Genomic DNA, 23,237 nt, shown 5'->3' with positions numbered 1-23,237 from the left:
TTCGCTTCGCCTTAATAACTTTTCCCGTGGGAATTCCGGGATAAAAAGTAGCCTATGTTCTTTCCCAGGGTCTAGACCGTATGTATACCAAATTTCATTCAAATTTGTTCAGTAGTTTTGGCGTGAAAGAGTAACAGACAGACAGACAGACAGACAGACACAGTTACTTTCGCATTTATAATATTAGTTAGGATTAGGATTAGGATTAGGATTTGGGGACTGTATTTTGGTATTTAGCAATGCGTTCCCTATTTTTTTCTTAGAGTGTTCTTGCTTTTTTTGTTAATAATGTGCAGCCTTCATGAATCGAACAAAAATTCAATACGTGCGGTCAGCCTTATTTGTCACACGTACACAGAGTAAAACAAATTTTTGACAGTCAAGCATAAATTTTCACAGAGTAGCTTTGTTTGTTGTACATTTGTAGGTTAACTTCTTGTTTTGTTGTATTAAAATAGTTTAAAATACTTGTAATTAATAGAAATGGACCTAATACCAGTTCAGGAAATATCCCGGTATTCTATTGTTTTAAATAAAAACATAGAGAGTGGATTGACCTGGGGAAAAACACCGCTCTCCGTAATAACGGATAAAGGCCTAAACTTCTTGGATTTCTCCTACGATGTAAAATGTATTGAGAAGAAAATAGACGTTGTGGAGTCCCAAATAACATGCCCGAAAACCAGTCCAGCATCAAAGTTGTTTACACTGGGAATGACTGCTTCCCCCATCAGTAATATCAATTATACACAAATGCTGATTGATCCAACTCTCTGGCCGCACAGTCACGAACTCATGTCAGAAATGGCTTCTTTTATATCATTCGAGTGGTCACCTCCTGAATTCCTCTTTCACAATGCCTCTATTGTTGCTACTCTCACAAACATGGGCAATATGGAATTCTTTGTCAAACGTAGACTTGGATGGCAAAGCATACTGTGTTTATCAAATTGTATTGACCAACATTATGACCTGAAACCATCAGAAACGTGTCGTGCTACGAATGAGAGCTTACTGGAGATCAAACAGGGTGTCCAGAAATTACAGACATGTGCCATTTGTTGGGGGTCAGCTGCGGACAACTCATCTTGCTACTTTGTCACTGCTCAGAAGAATGGGGATATACTATTCTGGTCCATTAGCACGGAAGAAACAGAGCTAAATGCCAAATACATAACTACAGTGTCTATAGATAAAAGTGCTGTTACTACTATGAAGTGGATCAATTTTAAAGACCAGAAGTTTTTATTAATTTACTGTAACATACTCGGACAACTGAACACTGTTCTATGTGAATTTAGCAATGGAACTATAAAATTGATTAAAACAAATACTTTATGGAACCATGAAGACAGAATGGTAGCAAAATACATAACTCATACAACTGTGAGTGACAAATTAGTAATATTGTACACTAAACACAGACATTTGGTTGTTCAAGTGCTTGATGATGACCAAACAGTTGTTTCAGAGACATTTAAAAACATTAATGACAATAGAATCACTTCATTGCAACAGAAGGGACACACATTCCTTCTCAGCACAGTGAATTTCAAGATTTATAAAGTGAACATCTCCCTGTCAGCACAAAATATTAGTGTAGATCTATCTACATTTACAATCAATGATAGTAATTACTACCCAGTATATGATCTAGATGGATTTGATATGTCCAACAATGGAGTGATGTGTGCTCTTGCTATGTCTGACAAAAGGGTGGCCTCCCGGAAAGAAAACCTAACTGTAACTATTGCATTTTTATGTCTTGATATTAATCAATTGTCACAAATAGCACTTTATAAGAATTGTATTAATTTAAAACATTATTGGGATTACATAGAGCTAATCAGATACTATGCTGTAAAATTAAGAATGTTACCAGATATAGATCTAGACAAAATGTGTGCCCCTTCGAAAACACATCTTTTTAGGCTGAAATTTTACTTAATACTTCTACAACTGTATACTAACTTAGAAGAGAACTGGATCGCTCCTAAAGTAACATTTCCTGTAACTTCAATAGAAGAAATTAAAGAAACAATCATGTATATGCAAGCTCAAATAACAGTAGAATCTTTGTTAACAAAATATGATAAAAATAATTGTAAATTAGAAAGATTGGATGAAGAAACTCTAGTGTCTGCTAAAGTGTATCTAGAATACTACTGCTGCAAGTACAAATGTAACCTGGGAGACATTGCTGATATAAGTAAGCTGAACAGAGTCATTAGTGATATAATTTTAAGTTGTGAAACTTGTGAACAACCCTTAGAAGGATTTGTATGTAAGGAGGGTCATGCTAACATGTTTTGCTCAGTAACTTTCACTCCGATTGTAAGTGACGATTACCTATTCTGTAAGAGATGTAATGCGACAGCAAGAAGTGAACTGTACTCCTTAAAACCTAAATGTATATTTTGTGATTTTCATTTACAAAAAATTTGATTAGCTGTTATGAATGTGAATTAAAATTAAATGGTGGCATATCATTTACTTATTTTAATAATCCACAATCCTTACTATCTTAAGAACAACATGTGTTTGATATCGAAAACCTACCTCTAGATCTACTTAGGTAGTTATACTCGTCAGAACCGAAGAAATCATCTTTTTAAATCTATCAAATTCTGACCAAAATTACATAGGATCTATAACTATTTAGTTTGAGTACCTACCTCAGTTGACCATTCTGCAATAAAATTATACACATGCATGATAGGATCATGCTCTGTATGGTGGTCTCATTATTTGGGTAGGTATTTGTTGACTCAAATTCCCGAAAAAGGTGTAACCAGACCTAGTTTAAAGCAGATTAAATGATAACAAGGTACAAGCAATAAATCAATGTTAGTGGATAGGTGGTAACAGGTAGATAAAGATTACATTGCTACTTACGTGTCCAATTCTTATCAATTTAATATTTAGAAAGAAGTTAAAAAACGCTTGTAAGGGATTAACGTTGATGAGCTCACTAATTTTCTTTATCAAAAGTCCTGATTTTGATAAATGAACCTGTTAGTATAAAATCGAAAGAAAAGTGATAAAGACCATTTATTTGTAGAGTTATTTGTGTGATCCTCGTGTCTCCACAAAGCAGCCAACATGTCGTTCTTCGGAAAGAAATACCAGAAAACCGACATTGAAAATGTTCTGGAGCTTATGGACGCTTTGAGTGAGTACCTAACTACCTACCTTCCTATATATCTATACATAATACCTATGTAGGTACCGTACCGAAACTTACCTAACTAATTAATATTTTGACCTAATACTTACCTACCTACTGAATACCTAATCATAAAGGATGAAACATAAATTATTCATCACTTTATAGCACATTCACTCAACTACCCTCATCTAATCGTAAAACCGTACAATCCCAGACGTGAGCGAGAAGATCCGCGCCGTCCTCCGCAACACGGAGTCCCACTCCACGTTCATCAAGAACGCTGACGGCAGCATCCAGTACGTGGTCACCCACAACGGTAACACCCTCGTGGACCAGAAGATCGTCCTGGGCGAAGAAGCGGACTTCACCACGCCCGACGGCACCGTCACTAAGAACACCTTCACACTGGAGGGGGACACGCTGAAGGCCACCATGAAGACTCCTGACGGCAAGCTGCTGCACTTCGACAGGCACTTCCAGGGGGATGTGCTGAGGATGGTAAGTTCTGATGCATTGGTAGGTAGTAGTAGGTACACTCAGGTGCAATGAAAAAGTTGCACCTGCCATTGAAGTTCCACATTATGTCACGTGAGCTTTTTCATTGCTCGTGAGTGTAGTTTTTGATTCCCTGCCTAGCCTAGCGTTTGGTAAAAGTGACCCTTCGTGTAGATTCGAAAATAGTATCGAATCCTATGCTCGCTGCACTGGATAATCAAACCCTTTTTCATGAGGGAGTTGAATGATATCTCACAACATTCTTCTGTTTCTAAATCGTTAAAGCACAGGTACTTACCAGTTACCTACCTACATACCTAACTACCATAATATACTTACATATTTTATAGCGATGTAATTTCAATGTAAGTACTTACTTACATACAAATAACGGGATGAATTAGCCGATGGCACGGTGGTTAGCAACTCTGACCCTGACTGCGCTCTCGAACTCTATTCCCGACCAGAACAGCTAGTATATCGGATGAATGTACCTATGTGCATTAAGTGCAATCGCCACAAACCACATCGGAACTAAACATAAAAGTGGAACAAAGTTATTTTAACTTATGCTCGTTCTTCTTTCTTTCAGGAAATCTACTTGGATGGTCTGGATCTGAAGGGCATCGTCCACTACCACGTTGTTTAATTTATATTTACTTAGGATTAGGGATAAACTGATAAACCAAACTGTTTAGTGTAAAATTTCCATTGTGATTTATATTAAGATTATTATCTTATTTATTAAATTATTTCTAGTAACGACATAATCGGTTTGTTGATATTTATTTTTAACGCAATCATTTACTGTTCTTACCTACCTAACTATAATTATCACCTACCCATAAGTAGCATAATGCAATCGTTAAGAAAAATATTTTACGTACCTACCTATACCTTTTTTCACGAGGAAAGACATCTGACAGGACCCTTATTACATTCCTATAAGGGTGGTTTTTGTTTGTATCTGATACATTGAAATTGTGGTCTTTCCCGGTGAAAAAAGATATGCATACAGTAAGTACCCACATTGTTTACATGGGAAAAGGGCAAGATATAAAATCATAATACACCCAATCTAATAGGTAAGTACTCTTTATAGAGACTAGGTAGGTACTTACTACTTCGAGCACCTTATTTAGCTATATGGGTACCAGCTACATTTAACTAGTTGACCGGATCCGGAAAATCCGGATGGCGCAGTGGTTAGTACCTACCTGCTGCTGACTGCTATGCCCAGGGTTTCGGGTTCGATTCCCGTCCGGGGCTAAAATAAGTAAAATATCATGGGTAAGTATACATTATGACAGGATTTGAACATTCTGCCTCTCGTCTCGATAGAGAGTCGAGCTACGCTGTTAATACTGTTAATACAAAGTGCAAAATGGTCGAGCTCTTTTCAATTACGCCACCATGGCTTGTCTGTTTCTATTGTTATGCGATAGATAAGTATCTAGATAGACTAAAATATTACTGTAATAACCGGCTATGATAAATCCTACTATAAGATTGTACAGCAACGGCTGGACACGTGTCTCTTATGAATAAAATATAAACACTGCAGGTTACCTAGGTATTTCAAGGAAATTATACATGTAGGTGTAATTAATTATTAAGTAACTACTTATTGTAAGTATTATAATTTATAATTCTTGATTTCGGGTATGAACGTCAGATTCCAAGTACGTCAGATTCCATCGACGTCATTTTCCAACTAGGTAATTTTCCAACTAGGTCAGATTTTAAATTTTTGGTACAGTTCATCACATTATTATGTACTATGTGTTTTCCGTTTATGATACACAGCATATTATTTAAACTCCTGGAGCGATGGTAGTCGGGTAAGCGCTCGCTTCTCACGGTGTATCGGTGGTCTATACGGTTAATCCCGGAGCTGACATGTCCCAATGAGTTCTTTAGAATTTAAGTACAATGTAAAACATCACTCTTACGGTGAAGAAAAACATCGTGATGTAACCAGTATATCTATGTGAACCCCCCAACTCGGAGTGGACCAGCGTGATGGGAAGTGGTCCAAGCCTAGGATTCCTAGGAATAAGGCAGTTTAGACCTTGAGTATATGGGGCCGTCCATTAATCACGTGAGGCTCAAAGGGGGGGGGAGGGGGTACTGAAAACCTCACGAAACATCACGAGGGGGGAGGGGGGGTTCTCGTTAGACATCACGTGTATTATTTTTTTTGTCAAAAATTAGGTATTTCTGAACCGATATTTTGGACGGCGCAAAAATTTTACGATTTGTAGTATGACCTATTTTTTTCTAGTTAAAAATTGCCTTTACATAGACTTCCAAAAAAATACACGTGATCCAGGGGGGGAGGTGGGGGTTGGTCCCAAACCTCACCAAATATCACCAGGGGGGAGGGGAGAAAAAATGAGAAAAACGACCTCACGTGATTAATGGACGGCCCCTATGCAAAAAGGTTCCACTCGCGAGAGGAGGTACTTTGACCCCCACAGAAGATTGCCTAAACGGACATATAACCATGTACGATTTTCTAAAACGAGCAGCAAAATTAAGTTACCGAAGAAAATACAAGGCAGAATATACCGCGGATAGTTCTAGCGAATTCGATTTATCGTCAAGTGAAAGCTCTACAGAAGAATCGTATTTATAGGACGGAACAGTTTCGGGACGGAACAGTTCCAGCATTGAAGAGATGCTTCTGTAATCTAAATTCTATTCTTATTCTATTCTATTCTTGCGATCTGTGTATTTACTTCCCACTCTCTCAGTTCACTTCCGACAGGGCCTTATGTTTATCACGACCCATCACGTCCCCCCTTTAGGGTGCTTTTCCACCACAGATGTGCTATGCTACGATGCTATGGATGCGTTTGATATCCACCAATCATATTATTGGTGCACATAGCTTAGCACTGGTGGAAACGGATTCAACTAAGATATGTTTTTTGTATGGAATAATGCGTGCTATGGATGTGTGCTATGGATGCGTGCTATGGATATGTGCTATGGACCATCGCGAGTGGTGTAGCTATGTATGTGCAGAGCAGACCTACAGTATGCCCGCGTTTTTCACTGAAAGTAGACATGCCATCGTGGAAGCAAAAAGTTATTTTGTATCAGCTACTTTGCGGCGGCGCATCTTCGTAGCGCGACTTCAACTTCGGTGGAAACGGTCACATATTTTCGTAGCGTCGATATCACATTTTCGCAGCATAGCTGCATAGCACATCTCTGGTGGAAAAGCACCCTTAGGCCTAGTCCACCACGCTGGCCAAGTGCGGGTTGGTGGACCCCAACACAAGCAAGCTTGTGCTGAGAGAGTTGTCGGGTAAGTGGGCAACCCGACTGTCAAATGTTTTCCAGCCGCCCGAAGGCCTCTGACTAGGCTTAACGATTGCTGCCGAAGCAGCAGCCGGGAGTTGGGACCCACGGCTTAACGTGCCGTCCGAAGCACGGAAGCGTCCAGAAAAGAACCACTTGAAATCTTTAAGAAGTGCCAGTTGTTGCTTAACCTCAGTGATCAGTTACGTTCTCTCTATCGATCCTCAGTGATCGCCTTATGTTCGGAGAAGAATAATGTTTTTTTGTTATAACTATATTGTTAAAAAGTAGATAGCTTATTAATTATTATACTTACGTCTAATTATTATCATTTTAAAATATTATCTCATTTTTTTTTAATATAAATAGTGGTTTATTTTTATGTCTTTAACATTAATTATGGAACTGCCTGTACCAACTGAAAATCTGATCTTGTTGGAAAATGACCTAGTTGGAAAATGACGTCGATGGAATCTGACGTACTTGGAATCTGACGTTCATACCCGAAATCAAGTAGCTCGGTGCCTACCGACTCACGTATGGAACTCACCACATAATACCTCCATTGACTCCGGTCGACGACCGAATGGCGTAGTGGTTAGTGACCCTGACTACTGAGCCGAAGGTCCCGGGTTCGATTCCGGGCTGGGGCAGATATTTGTTTAAACACACATATTTGTACTCGGGTCTTGGATGTATATATCTATGTATTTGTGTAGATATATCAGCTGTCCGACACCCATAACACAGGTTCTGCCTAGCTTGGGGTCGGATGGCCGTGTGTGAGATGTCCCCACATATTTATTATTATTTATTATTGAGAAACATGTGGAGGGCCTAATTTAAATTTAGAGTGAAAAAAATAAGACAAGCCATAACGCTTACTTTTCCTTGCTTTATTTCAGACGCCTAGAAAATTGTGAAATTCAATTTGGAAGGATCAAATGCAATCAAATAATTCTTTAAATAGATTAAATGGATTTTATAATCAGTCACCTGTATTTATTTATCACAATCACAACATGCAATTTATACTTAATTAAAGAATAATTACGTAAAGAATACTTAAACATATTACAGAGGTATGTAGGTATAATGTAAGATGTAAGTACTTATTTAAGAAGCCTTATCTATACACTTGAATTTTACAGCAACTACGTACTACACGTACCTAAACCTAATCGTTAAGTACCTTATTTGTTATTGAAGTAATGTACAACTTTACCATGTTGGTAATGTGTGAACCGATGTAGGTATTTCACTTCACTAACTCATATGTTCTTACGCACTTCCCGTTCCATCCTTCAGCCGTTGTTGTCTGAAAGTTACAGAAAATAATATTCATAAATAAGAATCACGACATAATTGCATTTTTGTTTTATAAGAGATCTTCATTTTCAAAGCTCTTCTCTCTTGTTACGTCTACTGGGTTGCACAAAGGAACTTTACGCTAATGTGGACATTAAATCTATTGGCTGCCTTGCTTTTACTACTTGTACGGACAGAAATCAGACAGAAATAGATTTAAGGGCCCGTACAGGGTGACGTGCCCCGCCAAATTTGGGTTTTCAATGCTCTTCACACAGCACACGCAGTGACACGCACACATGTAAGTTTGCACAGTGGGTCATAAACTTTTACTCGCCAACTTTATTGACAATTATTTTCAAGTAGTGATTTGAGGGTAAGTATAATTTTTAATTACACTGGTAAGCACCAGGAAAGAGTAGAAATTAAAAGGGGTGCCACTTTTCTCCATACTCGGAACCCGATTAGCTTTCTAAACAAATGTAGTATTTACTTACTTGTAGAAAGGTAACTACAGGTATTAAAGTGTAGATACTAAGGGTATACTAAGCCGAAAGGGGATGACTCAACTCAAGGGGTCATTCTGAACAACTTTTGTTCTACGAGTTTTGCAAATTCGCGAAAAAAAATATTCGTTTTCCATGGTAAAAAGTCACATGTCATCAAAGTTTCTATGAAAAAGGTTTTTTTTTTGTTCATTTTTAAAACTCGTAGAACAAAAGTTCAGAATGACCCCCTGTCTCACTGGTTTTTACCCGACTGCCGAAGGAGGAGGGTAATATTTTTCGATTGTATGTTTGTATGTTTGTAAGTATATTTTTTGGTAGCAGAATAATATTTTTTCTTATTTTTAGGGTTTCGTACCTCAAAAGGAAAAAAAGCAACCGTTATAAGATCTCTATAAGACGACCGAATGGCGTAGTGGTTAGTGACCCTGACTACTGAGCCGATGGTCCCGGGTTCGATTCCCGGCTGGGGCAGATATTTGTTTAATCACAGATATTTGTTCTCGGGTCTTGGATGTGCCCGTAAAATGGCAATAGGCCCGCCCCCTATTACATTGGGACTAACATACACTCTGGCGAAAAGTGGGTGCAGCAATGCACCTCTGCCTACCCCGCAAGGGAGTATATTAGTACAAGGCGTGAGTGCGTGTTTTTTTTTTTTTTATAAGATCTCTTTGTTGTCCGTCTGTCTGACTGACTATCTGTCACCGCTCCTTTTCTCAGAAACGGGTAAAGATATCAAGCTGATATTTCACATAGATATGGGGAGTACCCCAAAAAAATATTGGGGTAGTCCCTCTCCCATACAAGTAAATTGGGGCTGATATTTTTTCCGGTTATTTTGATGGTGTAGGTAGGGTATCGTTGAATTGGTCTTTTAATATAATAGGTATAAAAAAGGTTAAAATATAATTATTTTGCTTTTACCCTTAAATTTGGGGCCCACACCATAGAAAAAACCTATTAAAAAATGATTTCAATAGATGGCGTGTTTTTATGTTGGGTAACTCAGAATAAGAAGTGATGATATCTCAGAATAATAATGGTTAATGGTGCTATTCCGCTGAGCACAGAAACCGGTGGGACACAAGTGAAAAGTGGCGGTTCCCCTCATCTCGCATAATCTTTATTGACCAAAACTCATTTCGCATAACTCGTATGGTCTAAACTTTTTTGGCCGAACCATCACTTTGCCAAGAATTATGTGGCATAAGGCTCGTTTCGTCTAAAACTCTTTAGGCACAATCTTTAAACACCTAAGTTTCGTTTGCTCAAATGTATGTTCGTCTATACCTATGTATAATCTTGTTTCTCCTAATGTTATCTTAATAAATAATATATTAAGTATGTAGTAAATCCAACCCAACCTCATTTTCCGATTATCGCCCCATATCTATTCTTCCTTTCCTTTCAAAAGTCCTAGAACGCCGCGTGTTTTGAAACTATACAAGGCCAGAACGCACCCATAGTGTACTAGCACTGTATAGTTTCAAGTGAAAAAAATAAATATTTTACTTGAAAATATACACGATTTGTGCGTACTAATCGCGTATACTTTCAAGTTGGGATTTACTGAATCGTACTTGAAAATATACATTGCTATTACGCATATTGCTTGATTGGCGTACTTGTCGCATATAATTTATACCTACATGCTGATTCTAATAATTTACTTAACTATTTCGGTAAATGTAAATGACTACAATTGACTTGTTCTGCCTGTCATACCTATAAAATGACAATAAATGAAGATGAACAAGCTCTAATTTGATTGATAAATTAATATTTATAGCAATCATACTTGCAAGTAAGCATACCTACTAATATATTATTATTTAAATGAATTAAGAGTAATACCTACTACACTCCTGAACGGATAAGACTAGCTTAATGACGCCGTCGGCCATATTAAAGTGCATTTAACAGCGCATCAAAATATTATTATAACCAACTAAAATAGTAAATTTTGATCAAATTTTAAATTTATGGTTTAAAAAAATTAGGGTCATTTGGTGTTGACTTTTTGCTAGTAGTCATAGACATATTTTTCATCAAGGTTTGAATTAACCGTAATTGTCTTTTATGAATTGTTCTACACCCTCTTATGAGATAATTTTTACTATTAACAACAGTTCTACAGTTTAATATCAATTTACTTTTTAACTTACGGTGTAAACAAAAAACACGTTACGAAATTAATGCCAAGTGCGGAATGATGATGCAATGTTTAGAAAGTAATAGACCTATTACTTTTTCGCATGAAAGAAAGAGAGAGCAACAATTCAAAAGGGATACCTGGTAACTAATCACGTATAGTTTCAAGTGCTCGCATTGCCGCTAGGCGCTTGAAAATATACACGATTAGTACGCAGTGGTAACTGCTGCAGTATATTTTCAAGCCATAATTTTGGCCCAACTTACTTGAAAATATACGCGATTAGTGCGTAATGGCCTTGTATACTTTCAAGTAAATCATGGCACCATTTTAATTTGAATATATACGCGAGCAGTCCCAACCTCTGCGTTCTGGCCTTGTATAGTTTCAAAACACGCTAGAACGCCTTGTACATTTCCAACTATCCAATTTCCTTACCCGCAATAACCTTATGAATCCTTACCAATCCGGTTTTCGCCCTGGCCATAGCACTGTCACAGCGCTCGTTAAGATCTCTGATGACATTCGCCAGGGCATGGACAATGGTAAAATCACAATCCTCTCCTTGTTAGACTTTAGTAATGCCTTCAATACTGTTAACTTCGAAATCTTGCTAGGAATACTTCGATCACTTAACATATCTCCAATGGTAATTGACTGGTTTCGCAGTTATCTGCAGGGGCGACGGCAGCGTATACGCATTGAGGATTCATACTCCCAATGGTGTGATATCACAGCCGGTGTCCCACAAGGTGGTGTGCTATCTCCTCTGCTCTTCGCTATTTTTATTAACTCCATTTCTGATAAGCTGATTTCTTCCTACCATCTTTATGCAGACGATCTCCAGATTTATGCACACGCTTCTCCTTCTAATCTAGCTCAAGCAATTGATACTATGAACACTGACCTAACTAAAATAGTAGACTGGAGTAAACACCATGGCCTTATGGTCAATCCGAAGAAAACTCAAGTTATTCTTATTGGAAGTTCTAGGTTGATGAACAATAATTTTCTTCGGATGGTGCCGCCAATTTATTTTGACGGGGTTCATGTACCCTATAGTGATACGGTCAGGAATCTTGGCGTTATTTTTGACAAGTTTCTGACATGGAGTCCTCAGCTGGAGGCGGTTAGCCGGAGGATGTTTGCTTCCGGGGGATCACTTCGAAGACTACGCAATTTCCTTCCTACCTCCACCAAAATTGCTTTAGCTCAATCACTCCTTCTTCCCGTTCTTGACTACGCCGATGCCAGCTATCTTGATCTCACTGAGGAGCAACTTAACAAGCTTGAGCGTCTTCAAAATTATTGCATACGATTCATATTTGGCTTAAGAAAATATGACCATGTATCTGTATTCCGACAAAAACTCAAGTGGCTCCCAATTCGTCTTCGACGGAATACTCACATACTTTCACTACTTTATTCGGTACTGTTCAATCCTTGTTCCCCAACATACCTTAAGGAGCGTTTTGAGTTGAGATGCTCCACACACAGCCGCTCACTACGTTCATCTCATAACTTTCGCCTTCATGTTCCCTCTTGCACCACGGTGTTTTATGAGGGTTCCTTCACTTTTCAGGCTGTTAAATTATGGAACGATCTGCCCATGGAAATCAGACTCGCACCCTCTCTACCATCCTTCAAAAACAAGCTCAGACAGCATTACTTAAATTTAGCTTATCCAGATTAGAATAAACCAGCATAATATATATATATATATATATATATATATATATATATATATATATATATATATATATATAGATATTTATTTATGTATGTATTGTATTATTACATATAAGGTCTAGGTATATAATTATTAATAGCTATGTAGGTTTAAAGTATTTATATATGTTCATAATATATTTAAGTATTATTGTATGTAGGTATTTACACATTGTTCATAGTAATTATGTTGTTTTTTCTCTTGTCTTGTCACACGTTACCCCTTTCTTTATTCTTTATATTTCCTTTCAATGTGGTTGTCTGGAAGAGATTACTTTTAGTAATAAGGCCGCCAATTGTACCATTTTTCTTTTCTATGTTTGTGATACTATTTCGTTTTGTGTGCAATAAAGTGTATTTTATCTTTTATCTTTTTATCTTTAAATGTACAAATTGTGGTATTTTTTCTCATACATCCCGAAAATCACGATATTGAATGATTAAAAAATCGAAAGTTAACGAGCAATACAACATACATTTATAATACACATACAATAATTATTAAAAACCCCATGAGATCGAAACCTAAAGATAGGTGCGACGACGAGCAAAGCGAGGAGGAGCGTGTTAGGTGCACAATGCACATGTTCATCAAAACCAAAGCGGAGCGTTTTTCAAACAGCGGAAACAATACAAGGCACCAGTTTGCGCTATAGAGAGACGCTCCGTCAAAGTTAAAGCCAAACAAATATTATTACTTTGTATAAACCTATTATTAGGCTATTCAAGATTTGGCCATACCATTATTAGGCTAAACAAGATAATGCGAAATAACTTTTTACTAATCGAGATTTATGCCATACGATTTTCGGCGAAACGAGACTTTGACCAAACGTTACTATGCAATACGAGATTAGGCAAATAAATCTTGGGCCAAAAAAGGTAGAACCGAAAAGTGGTCATGAAAATGCACTAGGGTAGACCCTGCTCCTAGAACAGGGCATGAGTTTGTGATTTGTGTGCGAGGATGGAAACTTTGAATATTTTCTTGATTTTTTTATTATTGATGCAATAACATATAGTATTTTTTCTGAGTTACCAACCGAAGTCACCCCGTGACAGGGTGACTAGATAGGTACTTCTGCAAATTACGCCATCTATCGTTGGTTTTTTTAGTAACTACTGTCTATAGAAGAAATTCCGTCATTATCAATTTTACGTTACGAATGAATTTAGTAAACCCAGTAAACCTAACTAATCCAGAGGAAACCTAAAATATCTTTCTGTCTCTCTGAAAAACATACTTAATAGCCCAAACTCGATTCTTTTAGCTATTTACATCTTTGAAATAAAATTCAGTCACCACCTTGTTACTGCCCTCATCAGATCCTCACGAGACCATTCCTCAACCAGTACCATGAGACTGTGTTTTTGATGAATCCTAACCTAATGTTCCTACGTATTGTCATCACTTAGATCCATTCACTATATTTCTGCTCCTCATCGGACCTTTACGAGACTGTAATGTCACGCGAGAACATTGCCCACTATCTAATTTAATTTAATGTATTGAATATAGTGGAAGAATTATGCTTCCTCAATTTCAAATCAAATTATGTTGGGTGTCATAAAAGTTGAAAAAGTGACAATGACAACCAATGTGCAGTGATTTTGTATCTGTACACGAAAAGATCGCGAGCTGTCAGTGCTGCCTAAACCGACGTGACCCTTCTTTGGAGGCCAGCGGCCGACTGAGTCAAACGTCGCTTGTGTTTATGATTTTATAACACAGAAAGCCGCCATAGATATTTGTATGAAGATTTGAGGGAAAAAAATTGCCCAAGTTTGTTATTAATTTACACAAAATAGGTGTGTGTTTATTTAAAAACAAGGTATTTATCGCCTAGTCCAAGCATTTATCTTTATAATTTGATAAGAATCATATGAAAATTCTTGATAATTACGACACAGTTGTTACAATACGGGAGTGTGATTTACTGGTTTTCTGAAATTAATATTTACAGTTATCCATAATCATTTACTTAAATTCGAATGATTCAGCACCTAGCTAGACTCTTCGGCTACCTGTGTGATTTTTTCCAAGGCTGTAGAGCATCATTTACTATATAATTCTATGACAATGCCAACCCTCGATTCCCTATTGCCGACCCTTAAGCATAACTAGCCATAATATTATTCAGTGGCAAAGATAATGTCGGCATTATCTTAACGTTCCTTATTGCAACTCGGCATAGATATAGTGGCTACATGTAAGTCATGTATAGGTATTTATCTTAAGTATACTACTTACCTAGTTAGGTGAGAATAAGTTAGAGACACAGTAGGACGTGACTTCTTACCTAGATATTATAGCTTAATTTATGTAACCTAGCTACTTAGGTGGGCATGAGTTAATGGTGGAGTATGACGTGTAAACAATCAGCACTCATTAAAGTAGATAAGTAAGATATTTCCTTACAACAGTATAAGTGTAGGGCTTGTAGTAAGTGTTAAAAAATGCGCAAAATACTCGACGCGGAGCTCTTAGGCCGTATCCCCACTAGGCAAACAGAGCACTGTGATAGCTGGAATTCGAACCAAATTATATTCGAGTCTATGATCCGGGAACGTTCCTAGGCATGTCCTGACATTCCTGACTTGGGGTAAGTTTCCGGGAACGGCACATCAGTAGTTGTATAAATTCTGACTGACGCCCAGTTGCACGAAGGCACCGTAAAATAAGTTGACTTTCTATAGGTATCTGTCACCTTCTATCCGTATACTGTCAAAGGAATAGATTTTGTCAACTTTAGTTTAAAGTTCGTTCGTGTAACTAGACATAGTTATCCAGGAGGGTAACCTCTTAGGTAGGTAACTATTACAGAATTATAGATCGTGAAACCGCCCAGTAACCGCCATAACTTCATGAAGAGTATAATTACAAGACTTACAAGAAGTGAATAATTCAGTCGGCATGCACAAGGGTAGTTGTAATTACTACGCGACCACGTGGTAGTCAATTACTCACCACCACCAGCAGTTCCTGTGTGAACTCGCGCACGTGCACCGACCTTCGCCCGTTGTCTTCAGTTGACGTCTGAATTAATTTGTTGCCGTCTGCCGTCATTACTGATTTCGCCTGAAAAGAGAAACATTAAACTTTTGAGATTGCTTTAAGCAATAGGGCCGCCTTTTTGTGTTGTTTTATTTGTAAGTTGTTAATTACTTTTACTTTTTTTTAAATATTATTTTGCGCAAAATATTAGAGTTCTTATTCGATTCTAAAGTTACTTATACTCTAAAATATTATTGTTTTCGATTAAACATTAAAAAAACGATGTTTAGACTTTGCATACCCTTACGCATCTTATGTCAAGCAGGTGCTATGATATTTTGATGATTGTTTTTTTAGAACCAAAATGTCGGATATCCAGATTATCCAGTGGCCTTTACAAAATATTAGGTAGATACCAATTCTACACGTGTTTTTTCCGCTTTTTCTTCGGTAGCTTTGTTTATCAAATCTTGCAAGAATTTTCACAATATAAGTTTAGGGTTCAATTGGATGGATTTAGATCGTTAATAATGTTACCAAATTGAGGACTTTACACTTTGCACCGTGCGTAGGTAAGTTGTTAAAAGAAATTATACGAAGGTCGAAGTGTCATTGTAGCGTCTACAGTGAGTAACTGAGTAGGTACAGCGACAGATAATACCATTCATCACCATCATCATAAGCCAATAAACATCTACTTTGTTCCACAACAGTTTGCTCTTGGCCTTCCATCTCCAGCCACTACCTGTCTAAGCCGTTGGTCCACGGGTCAAAAGTAACAATCGTAGCCACTAAGCCACACACGACACACCCATGCTCTCTTACCTTCAGTCCATCAGCTCTGGTCTCCACAAACTCTTCGTCCAGTCGGAAGTCCATCTTCAAGGTCCTGATGGGTGTGGTCATGGTGAGCGTGTACGAGCCGTCGGGGTTCTTCGTCAACACGGCCACGGGAGACACGGCCATCGCGGTCTTACGCGATATTAGACCCACTTCTGTAATCAGGATACGGGATTTGGTGATGAATTTTTAGGTCATTAGGGCTTGTATTTATGTTTTACTATCAGTCCCTTTATGATTTCGCCGGTTTTTTGTGGTTATATTTGTAGGTATTTAGGGATTTGCTATTTATGATTAACTACTTAAGTAGGGTAAACACTGGTGAAATTGGCCACCCCCAATAACTGGCCACACGGCTTTTTATTCGCCTAAAATAAGAAATACGATGACAGCACGCCATCTGTTACAGCTTGACACTAACCACTAGTAAGTTGTCGTTCATTTTAGTTCACACTCATTCCGTTTGAAGGATTGGTCTTCAAAATACCCGCAATTTTCTGACAGTCGGCGACAGTGCGTCTGTTAAAATGGTTGTGCGCTAAGAAAACGTTAAGCGAATACATTATTTCGAGAGGCGATATTTTTTGTCCCCAGCTTCTGTGAGTGACTTTAAATAGTGACAACGATAGATTTTGAGGTAAGCAATTATAATTTGTACTGATTTAATCTTTAATTTGATTTTTTATTGCATTTTTCGACTTGGCCAGTTACTGGTTCCAGTTTTATAGTATTTTTAGTAACTGGCCCCCCTATGCCAGTTACCCCAATTTGCTACTTGCAAGTAAATTAACTTAAAATACAGCTTATTACCTACCTTGGTTTTAAATAGCATTTTCTGTGGTAAAAATTTTGTAAAAATCGTTCAATATTTAGTAGTAACTGGCATAGGTATTCTAGTGGCCAGTTACTACATGGCCAGTTACTGAGAACTATTTTATGTTTCAGGTTATATGCTTAAATCTCTTCAAGATAATGGTGGCCCAGCCCACAAACAGCCTTTACTATTTGGACTGTATCCTCGTCAATATCCGTAGTGGTTAGCAGCGATTCGAATCGGCTGTGTTGTTCTCTTTGGAAGCTGGTGTTGCCATACCAACTTCAATTTGGTGCAGCGTGGGACGAAGGGCCTGCTTCATCAGTCTTCTCTTTAGCTTGAAGTTGTTATTCAGAGTGCCTCCAAGAAGTCGGTGATCACTCCCAGTTTAAAATGCCAAACTCCCAGTTTAAAATCATATTGTGTAAATCACTGAGGCATCTCTGGATTTGTGCTTGTCAGTCATAATGAAGTCGATTTCATTTTTCGTCCTACACTATCGGGGCTTGACCATGTTCACTTCCTCCGGGGATGTTTCTCATAGAATGAATTCATCAAGTACAGCCCATTCTGGTCTGTCTCATTCGAAGAAGTCAACAAGAATTTGCCCTCTCCGATTTCTGCTACTAAAGCCATGGGACCCTCAATTCTTTGCATTCTTGTACTCCCACTTTGGCGTTGAAGTCCCCCATCACAATGGTGTATTGGGTCTTAGCAGTACACTTGATAGCCCTAGAGATATTTTCGTAACTATACTGCTTCGACTTCTGTGTCAGAGTGTGTCGAGGTTGGTGCATATACCTGTACGACCTTCAAGGAATCCCTCTCGGTTTAGTACAAGGTACGCTACCCGATTCGACACACTACTGATCTCCACTAACATGTTGACAAGGATCTTGTTGACAAGAAATCCTACGCCATCTTGGGACAGTTGGTTACCCTCCCGATGGTAGAGCATGTGGCCAGACTTCAGGGTCATCGTGTCCCTCTAAGGATTTCCGATAGCCCTATTCTATTATATTCTGTGTGGGGGTGTCAGTGCCTGCACCTGGCTCTCTCGAATGGAACCTTTGTGCATAACCCCAAGGTCTAAACTGTCTTTCTAAGCTTGGATCATTTCCCACCATGCTGGCATTCCACTGTGGCTTGGTGGGTTCACATATCTAGATGTGCAAAACCTAGACATGCAGGTTTCCTCACGATGTTTTCCTTCACCGTAAGAGTGATGGTATACATTGTACTTAAGTTAAAAGAACTAATTGGCACATGTCAGCACCGGGATTCGAACCCGCATCTCTGGCCTGAGAAGCGGGCGCTTACCCGACTGAGCTACCACCGCTCTCTGATAGCCCTAGGATGTCCTTATTTTTTGCCCAGCTCTACCTCATGTTACACCATCTTCTCGTCCTCTCTCAGTGTCCGTGCGTTGTATGTAGCAAGTTGTATTTTATACAATCTTAAAATTAGTTCAAGAAGAAGCTAAGATTTAAGGATTTGACCTAATATAAACTTGAAATAATTCAATATGATTGTTAATAAAGATTTGTGATGATTTATAGATAAGAAACTTATTTTTTGTCATAATAATATGAGAATTGTGACGTTGTTACATTAATTACATTGAAGGAGTATTAAATTGTAGAAGTATTTTTGTTTTTATATTAAATTTTGTTAGAAAATCCTTCCTTCATTGGAAGGAAACCCGTGCCCCAGCAGGTGGGGACGTGATGATGATGATGAACTGTTTACTTGTTAAGAAATATTAGATATTTCTCATTATTAAGTGTTAACACATTATATACGTCATAACACATTAATTGTAATAGGTTTTTTATAATGTTTGCAGTAGTTATTAGCTTAAAACTTGTCATTTTAGTTAATCATTTAGGTGGCCAGTTACTGCAAAATAAGAGGGCCAGTTACTAAAATTTATGGCCAGTTACTACACAAAAGTGATAGTTTTCATTTAAATAAAGATATTTAAATAAATAGTTCTTATTGATTATTAAATTGATCAAAAAAACAATCAACAGGATCTAGTGAATCATTAGATATATAAATCACCTAAATCAGATCATGCATTTAGATGGAGCACACACGTAAAGTGGCCAAGGTGCTTAAGTGGCCAGTTACTACCCCTTTTCCTATGGAATATTTAAAAATATCTTATTCCACATTCAACTTTTACTTAGCTCAAATGTATGAAATCCATTACGATGTACGTACGGTCTAATCAGATCAGAAAACTTGAAGTAGTTAGGTAGTTGTAGTTAAGTATCTAATTAAGAAAACGGTAAATATTTTTGCTGGGCTACGGTAAATATTCATTAAATTAATAATTTATATGTATTACGTAGATACATTAAAAACAGGTTTTCGTTTGTGTTTATTTGTCTGTGAACTAATCTGCCTAGAGACACTTGCGTGACTTACGCCCTTTACTTGGATTTGTAAATTCGTATATATTTAGTTTACTTAGTAAAAGTGAGATAGATACCTGTTTTAAATTCGTAAGTATTGTGTTTCTCCATGAATAGTCATAGATTGGGTGTTCCCGATGGTTATTCAACTGTAACCTTTTGACACCGATAACATGCACAATGGATAGCTATTATTAGTTACTTAACTGTATAGTTACACACTAACGCACGCAACTCTATTTCAAAACTTTAAGGAGGCACACATTTTTACACTCCTGTTTAAATAATTATGTAATTAAATCTAGGGCTCTACGCTCTAGGGTAGGTCATTATCACGATCGGGAAAATCAATCCATGGCATGCGTAATATACCGACATGTAATACTTATAATTAATGTAGGTGCCTTAGTGGGCAGTATAACAGGAAATAAAAGTCCTGATAGAAACAAAACAAATTATTGGGACATCCATTTTACAATCAAATCACAAATAATTAGTTAAATAAAAAGTAAATTTTAATAATGCAAAAATTGGTCAAGCGACCATTAAAAACCCAATATATTTTCAAAAAATTGCGACATAACTAAAACTTTCATTTTCTTAAAAAAAATAATCTGCATATTGGTGTGAAGCGGATGATCTGAGTCACATTAAAAGTAACCGACCAGACCACTTTCATTTTGCCAAATTGGTGGCCGGTCGACATTTTAAACTTTTGCACACCGACCAACCTATATTATGCCATGGTCGAAAAATCTAATGCTTACGAAGAAGACATGTAGAGGGTAGTAGAGACAATCCTTTAAGTATGTAGTTTCAAGGCAACACGTACCTAATCAATGTATACAGAGTGTTTCAAAAAGTACAGGTAAGTATAGTATCCAGGTACAGGGTGTCTCAGGAGGTCATTCTGAAAATCTTCTAGTTTGTCACTTTTTAGGGTTCCGTAGCCAAAATGGCAAAAACGGAACCCTTATAGTTTCGTCATGTCCGTCTGTCCGTCTGTCCGTCTGTCCGTCTGTCACAGCCGATTTACTCGGAAACTATAAGTACTACAGTGATGAAATTTGATGGGAATATGTGTTGTATGAACCGCTACAAAAATATGACACTAAATAGTAAAAAAAAGAATTGGGGGTGGGGCCGCCCATACATGTAACTGAGGGATGAAATTTTTTTTTTCGATGTACATACCCGTGTGGGGTATCAATGGAAAGGTCTTTTAAAATGATATAAAGTTTTCTAAAAAACATTTTTTTTAAAGTGAACGGTTTTTGAGATATCAGCTCTCAAAGTCGTAAAAAGTATGTCCCCCCCCCTCTATTTTTATAACTACGGGGTATAAAATTCTAAAAAAAATAGAGGTGATGCATGCTAATTAACTCTTTCAACGATTTTTGGTTTGATCAAAGTATCTCTTATAGTTTTTGAGATAGGTTGATTTAACTGTAATATTATATTTGCTGCTACGGAACCCTTTGTGCGCGAGCCCGACTCGCACTTGGCCGGTTTTTAAAATTAACGTTTTGTTTTACTACTTTTTCAAAGAAACCTCCTAAATATAATGTGACTATGTGACGTATGTATGTGTGATATTTACTATGGGGTAGGTAGTTAGGTACACAGATTTTTGACTAGCGAATTTCTGTTCTGTTTTGGTTTTTTTACGTATTTACCCACTTGGACCCTCTTGGACGAGATCGAAAGCAGGTTTTTAGTATTACGCTTATTCTGAGGAACAACCTTTTGTATAGTAAAAAAACACTTACCAATAAATTTTAAATAATCTTCAAAATTATCCGACGTCTTCAACTTGTACTTCTTTCCCAAGAACGGTTCTAATTCCGCCATTGTTACTTAAGTATTTAAATAGATTGTTTATTTTAGCTATAACTCGCGGCTAATCACGTTGTAAGCTGGTGTAGCACTGGCTCTCTAATTGACAAACAAACATTTAATAAGATGCTAAGAATATTTTATTTATCGTTTTGTTGCAGCTGATAGAAATCGCTTGCGTATACGACGGTACACTGGCGGAAGCGTCACACAACCGACTCTACCCCCTTTTTTTGATGCGAGGTTCTTGTTATGTTTTAGTGGTGGGGTATACTAGACGTGGCTCGCAGTGCACCAGTGGGTCACGCAACACTCACGTCAGGTCACTGTTATGAACCCGCTCGTACTACACTGAGATGAAAGAGAACCAGTTGTATAGTTTGTAGCTTCGCTGGTGTGGGTACTGTAGTTATTATTCTGTGGTACTGCGTGAATGCTTCGCGTTTGCCGAAGCGTGGAAGAACATAAGTAGTTATTACATGGTCGTCCTTAAGTATTATACCTAGAACTACCGTCTACCAAGCAGATACTTGACTTAACTTGACCCTCTGGCATTAATCGTTATTCAATTTACACTTTGCTTCGATTAGAAAAGCCGGCGTCTACACCGGAGCTCTGGCTCTACCATAATTATGCTATTGGTTAGTGTATGTGATTTTGCCTGAGAATTACTGAAATCTGCTGTTTCCGAGAGTTTTGATTTGCGTACCTTAATAGGTAAAACGTTGTCCGTTTGGCTGTCAAGCGTTCCCGAGAAACTCAAGAGCTCAAGACCCCTTTTTTTGGGAACGCGTGCTGATGAAATTTGATTGGAGTCCGGACCTAGAACTGGATCCTTGAATTTAAATATAATATATAATATTTATGTAGGTTACAGGTAAGTAGGTAATTAGGTAAGTAATTAAGTAATTAGGTACTAGTTTACCTTATAAATCCTTTCTATGTATATATGTATTTTGAGATTTTTTACTTGATTTAAATCCAAATTCATGTACTTATCAAGACATAACTATATAAGTGAAAATACCTTTGATATTATATTTATGAGTTATATTATGACACTTCACACCATGGGCTTTTCAGCTAATACAAAATGTCACTCTTATTTTTCAAGCTCTAATTTTTTGTTTGTGAGCACATCTATAGATGGCGCTGTAATGAGAATTATAATAATGATAATTGAGTCCAAATAATATCTGGCAACATTATTTTACTATTATTTATTTTTAATACTGGTAATTATTAAAACTCCGGCAATGGTACGTTTCTTTACAGTCAAAATATTACGTCAAATTCAACTGCTATAATAGTTATTAAATATTTTAGTATCTAGTCATTCACGAAAATTTAATAAAATAAAACATTACATATATATTTATATCACTAATACTGACATCAATATGTTTAAAAAATATAGAATTTGCATACTACAAAATATTTCAGTGTGTATATTATGTTCCTTGGTGTGCATAATACGGAACGTTATTTGTTATTACGGCCGCCATAATATAAATAACTTTTTCGGATTTTTGTGATTTTATCGACTTAGTGCCACAACCAAAGATTGATTGATTGATTTTATCGACAACTCTAGCTTTTTCGTGGACTCTGATTTGCCTCCTCACCTTCTGACCTTTGCGAGTACTATAATTGACCTTGATT

General features: G+C 37.3%; 3 protein-coding genes across 3 annotated transcripts; 2 read left to right on the top strand and 1 right to left on the bottom strand.

Moving 5' to 3' along the window:
* The first annotated feature begins 402 nt into the window (after window positions 1-402).
* LOC125489678 lies at window positions 403-2,489 on the top strand. Its single transcript, XM_048626276.1, has one exon. It carries the CDS (start codon window positions 484-486, stop codon window positions 2,443-2,445), a length of 1,962 nt encoding a protein of 653 aa, XP_048482233.1. The 5' UTR covers window positions 403-483; the 3' UTR covers window positions 2,446-2,489.
* A 522-nt stretch (window positions 2,490-3,011) lies between these two features.
* On the top strand, window positions 3,012-4,434 carry LOC105382919 (fatty acid-binding protein, liver). Its single transcript, XM_038118718.2, has 3 exons — window positions 3,012-3,172; window positions 3,384-3,667; window positions 4,257-4,434. Exons 1-3 carry the CDS (start codon window positions 3,103-3,105, stop codon window positions 4,311-4,313), a joined length of 411 nt encoding a protein of 136 aa, XP_037974646.1. The 5' UTR covers window positions 3,012-3,102; the 3' UTR covers window positions 4,314-4,434.
* Window positions 4,435-7,848: 3,414 nt separating this feature from the next.
* Window positions 7,849-22,411, bottom strand: LOC105382926 (fatty acid-binding protein, muscle). The gene is made up of 5 exons (XM_038118717.2): window positions 22,285-22,411; window positions 21,509-21,674; window positions 16,491-16,660; window positions 15,639-15,749; window positions 7,849-8,291 (listed from the first exon to the last, which is right to left on the bottom strand). Exons 2-5 carry the CDS (start codon window positions 21,588-21,590, stop codon window positions 8,232-8,234), a joined length of 423 nt encoding a protein of 140 aa, XP_037974645.2. The 5' UTR covers window positions 21,591-21,674; window positions 22,285-22,411; the 3' UTR covers window positions 7,849-8,231.
* Between the last annotated feature and the right edge of the window lie 826 nt (window positions 22,412-23,237).

Source organism: Plutella xylostella, chromosome 16, assembly GCF_932276165.1.
Source record: "Plutella xylostella chromosome 16, ilPluXylo3.1, whole genome shotgun sequence".
Lineage (NCBI taxonomy): Eukaryota > Metazoa > Arthropoda > Insecta > Lepidoptera > Plutellidae > Plutella > Plutella xylostella.
Note: the sequence above shows the minus strand (reverse complement) of the source record. Positions and strands in the feature narration are given on the sequence as shown.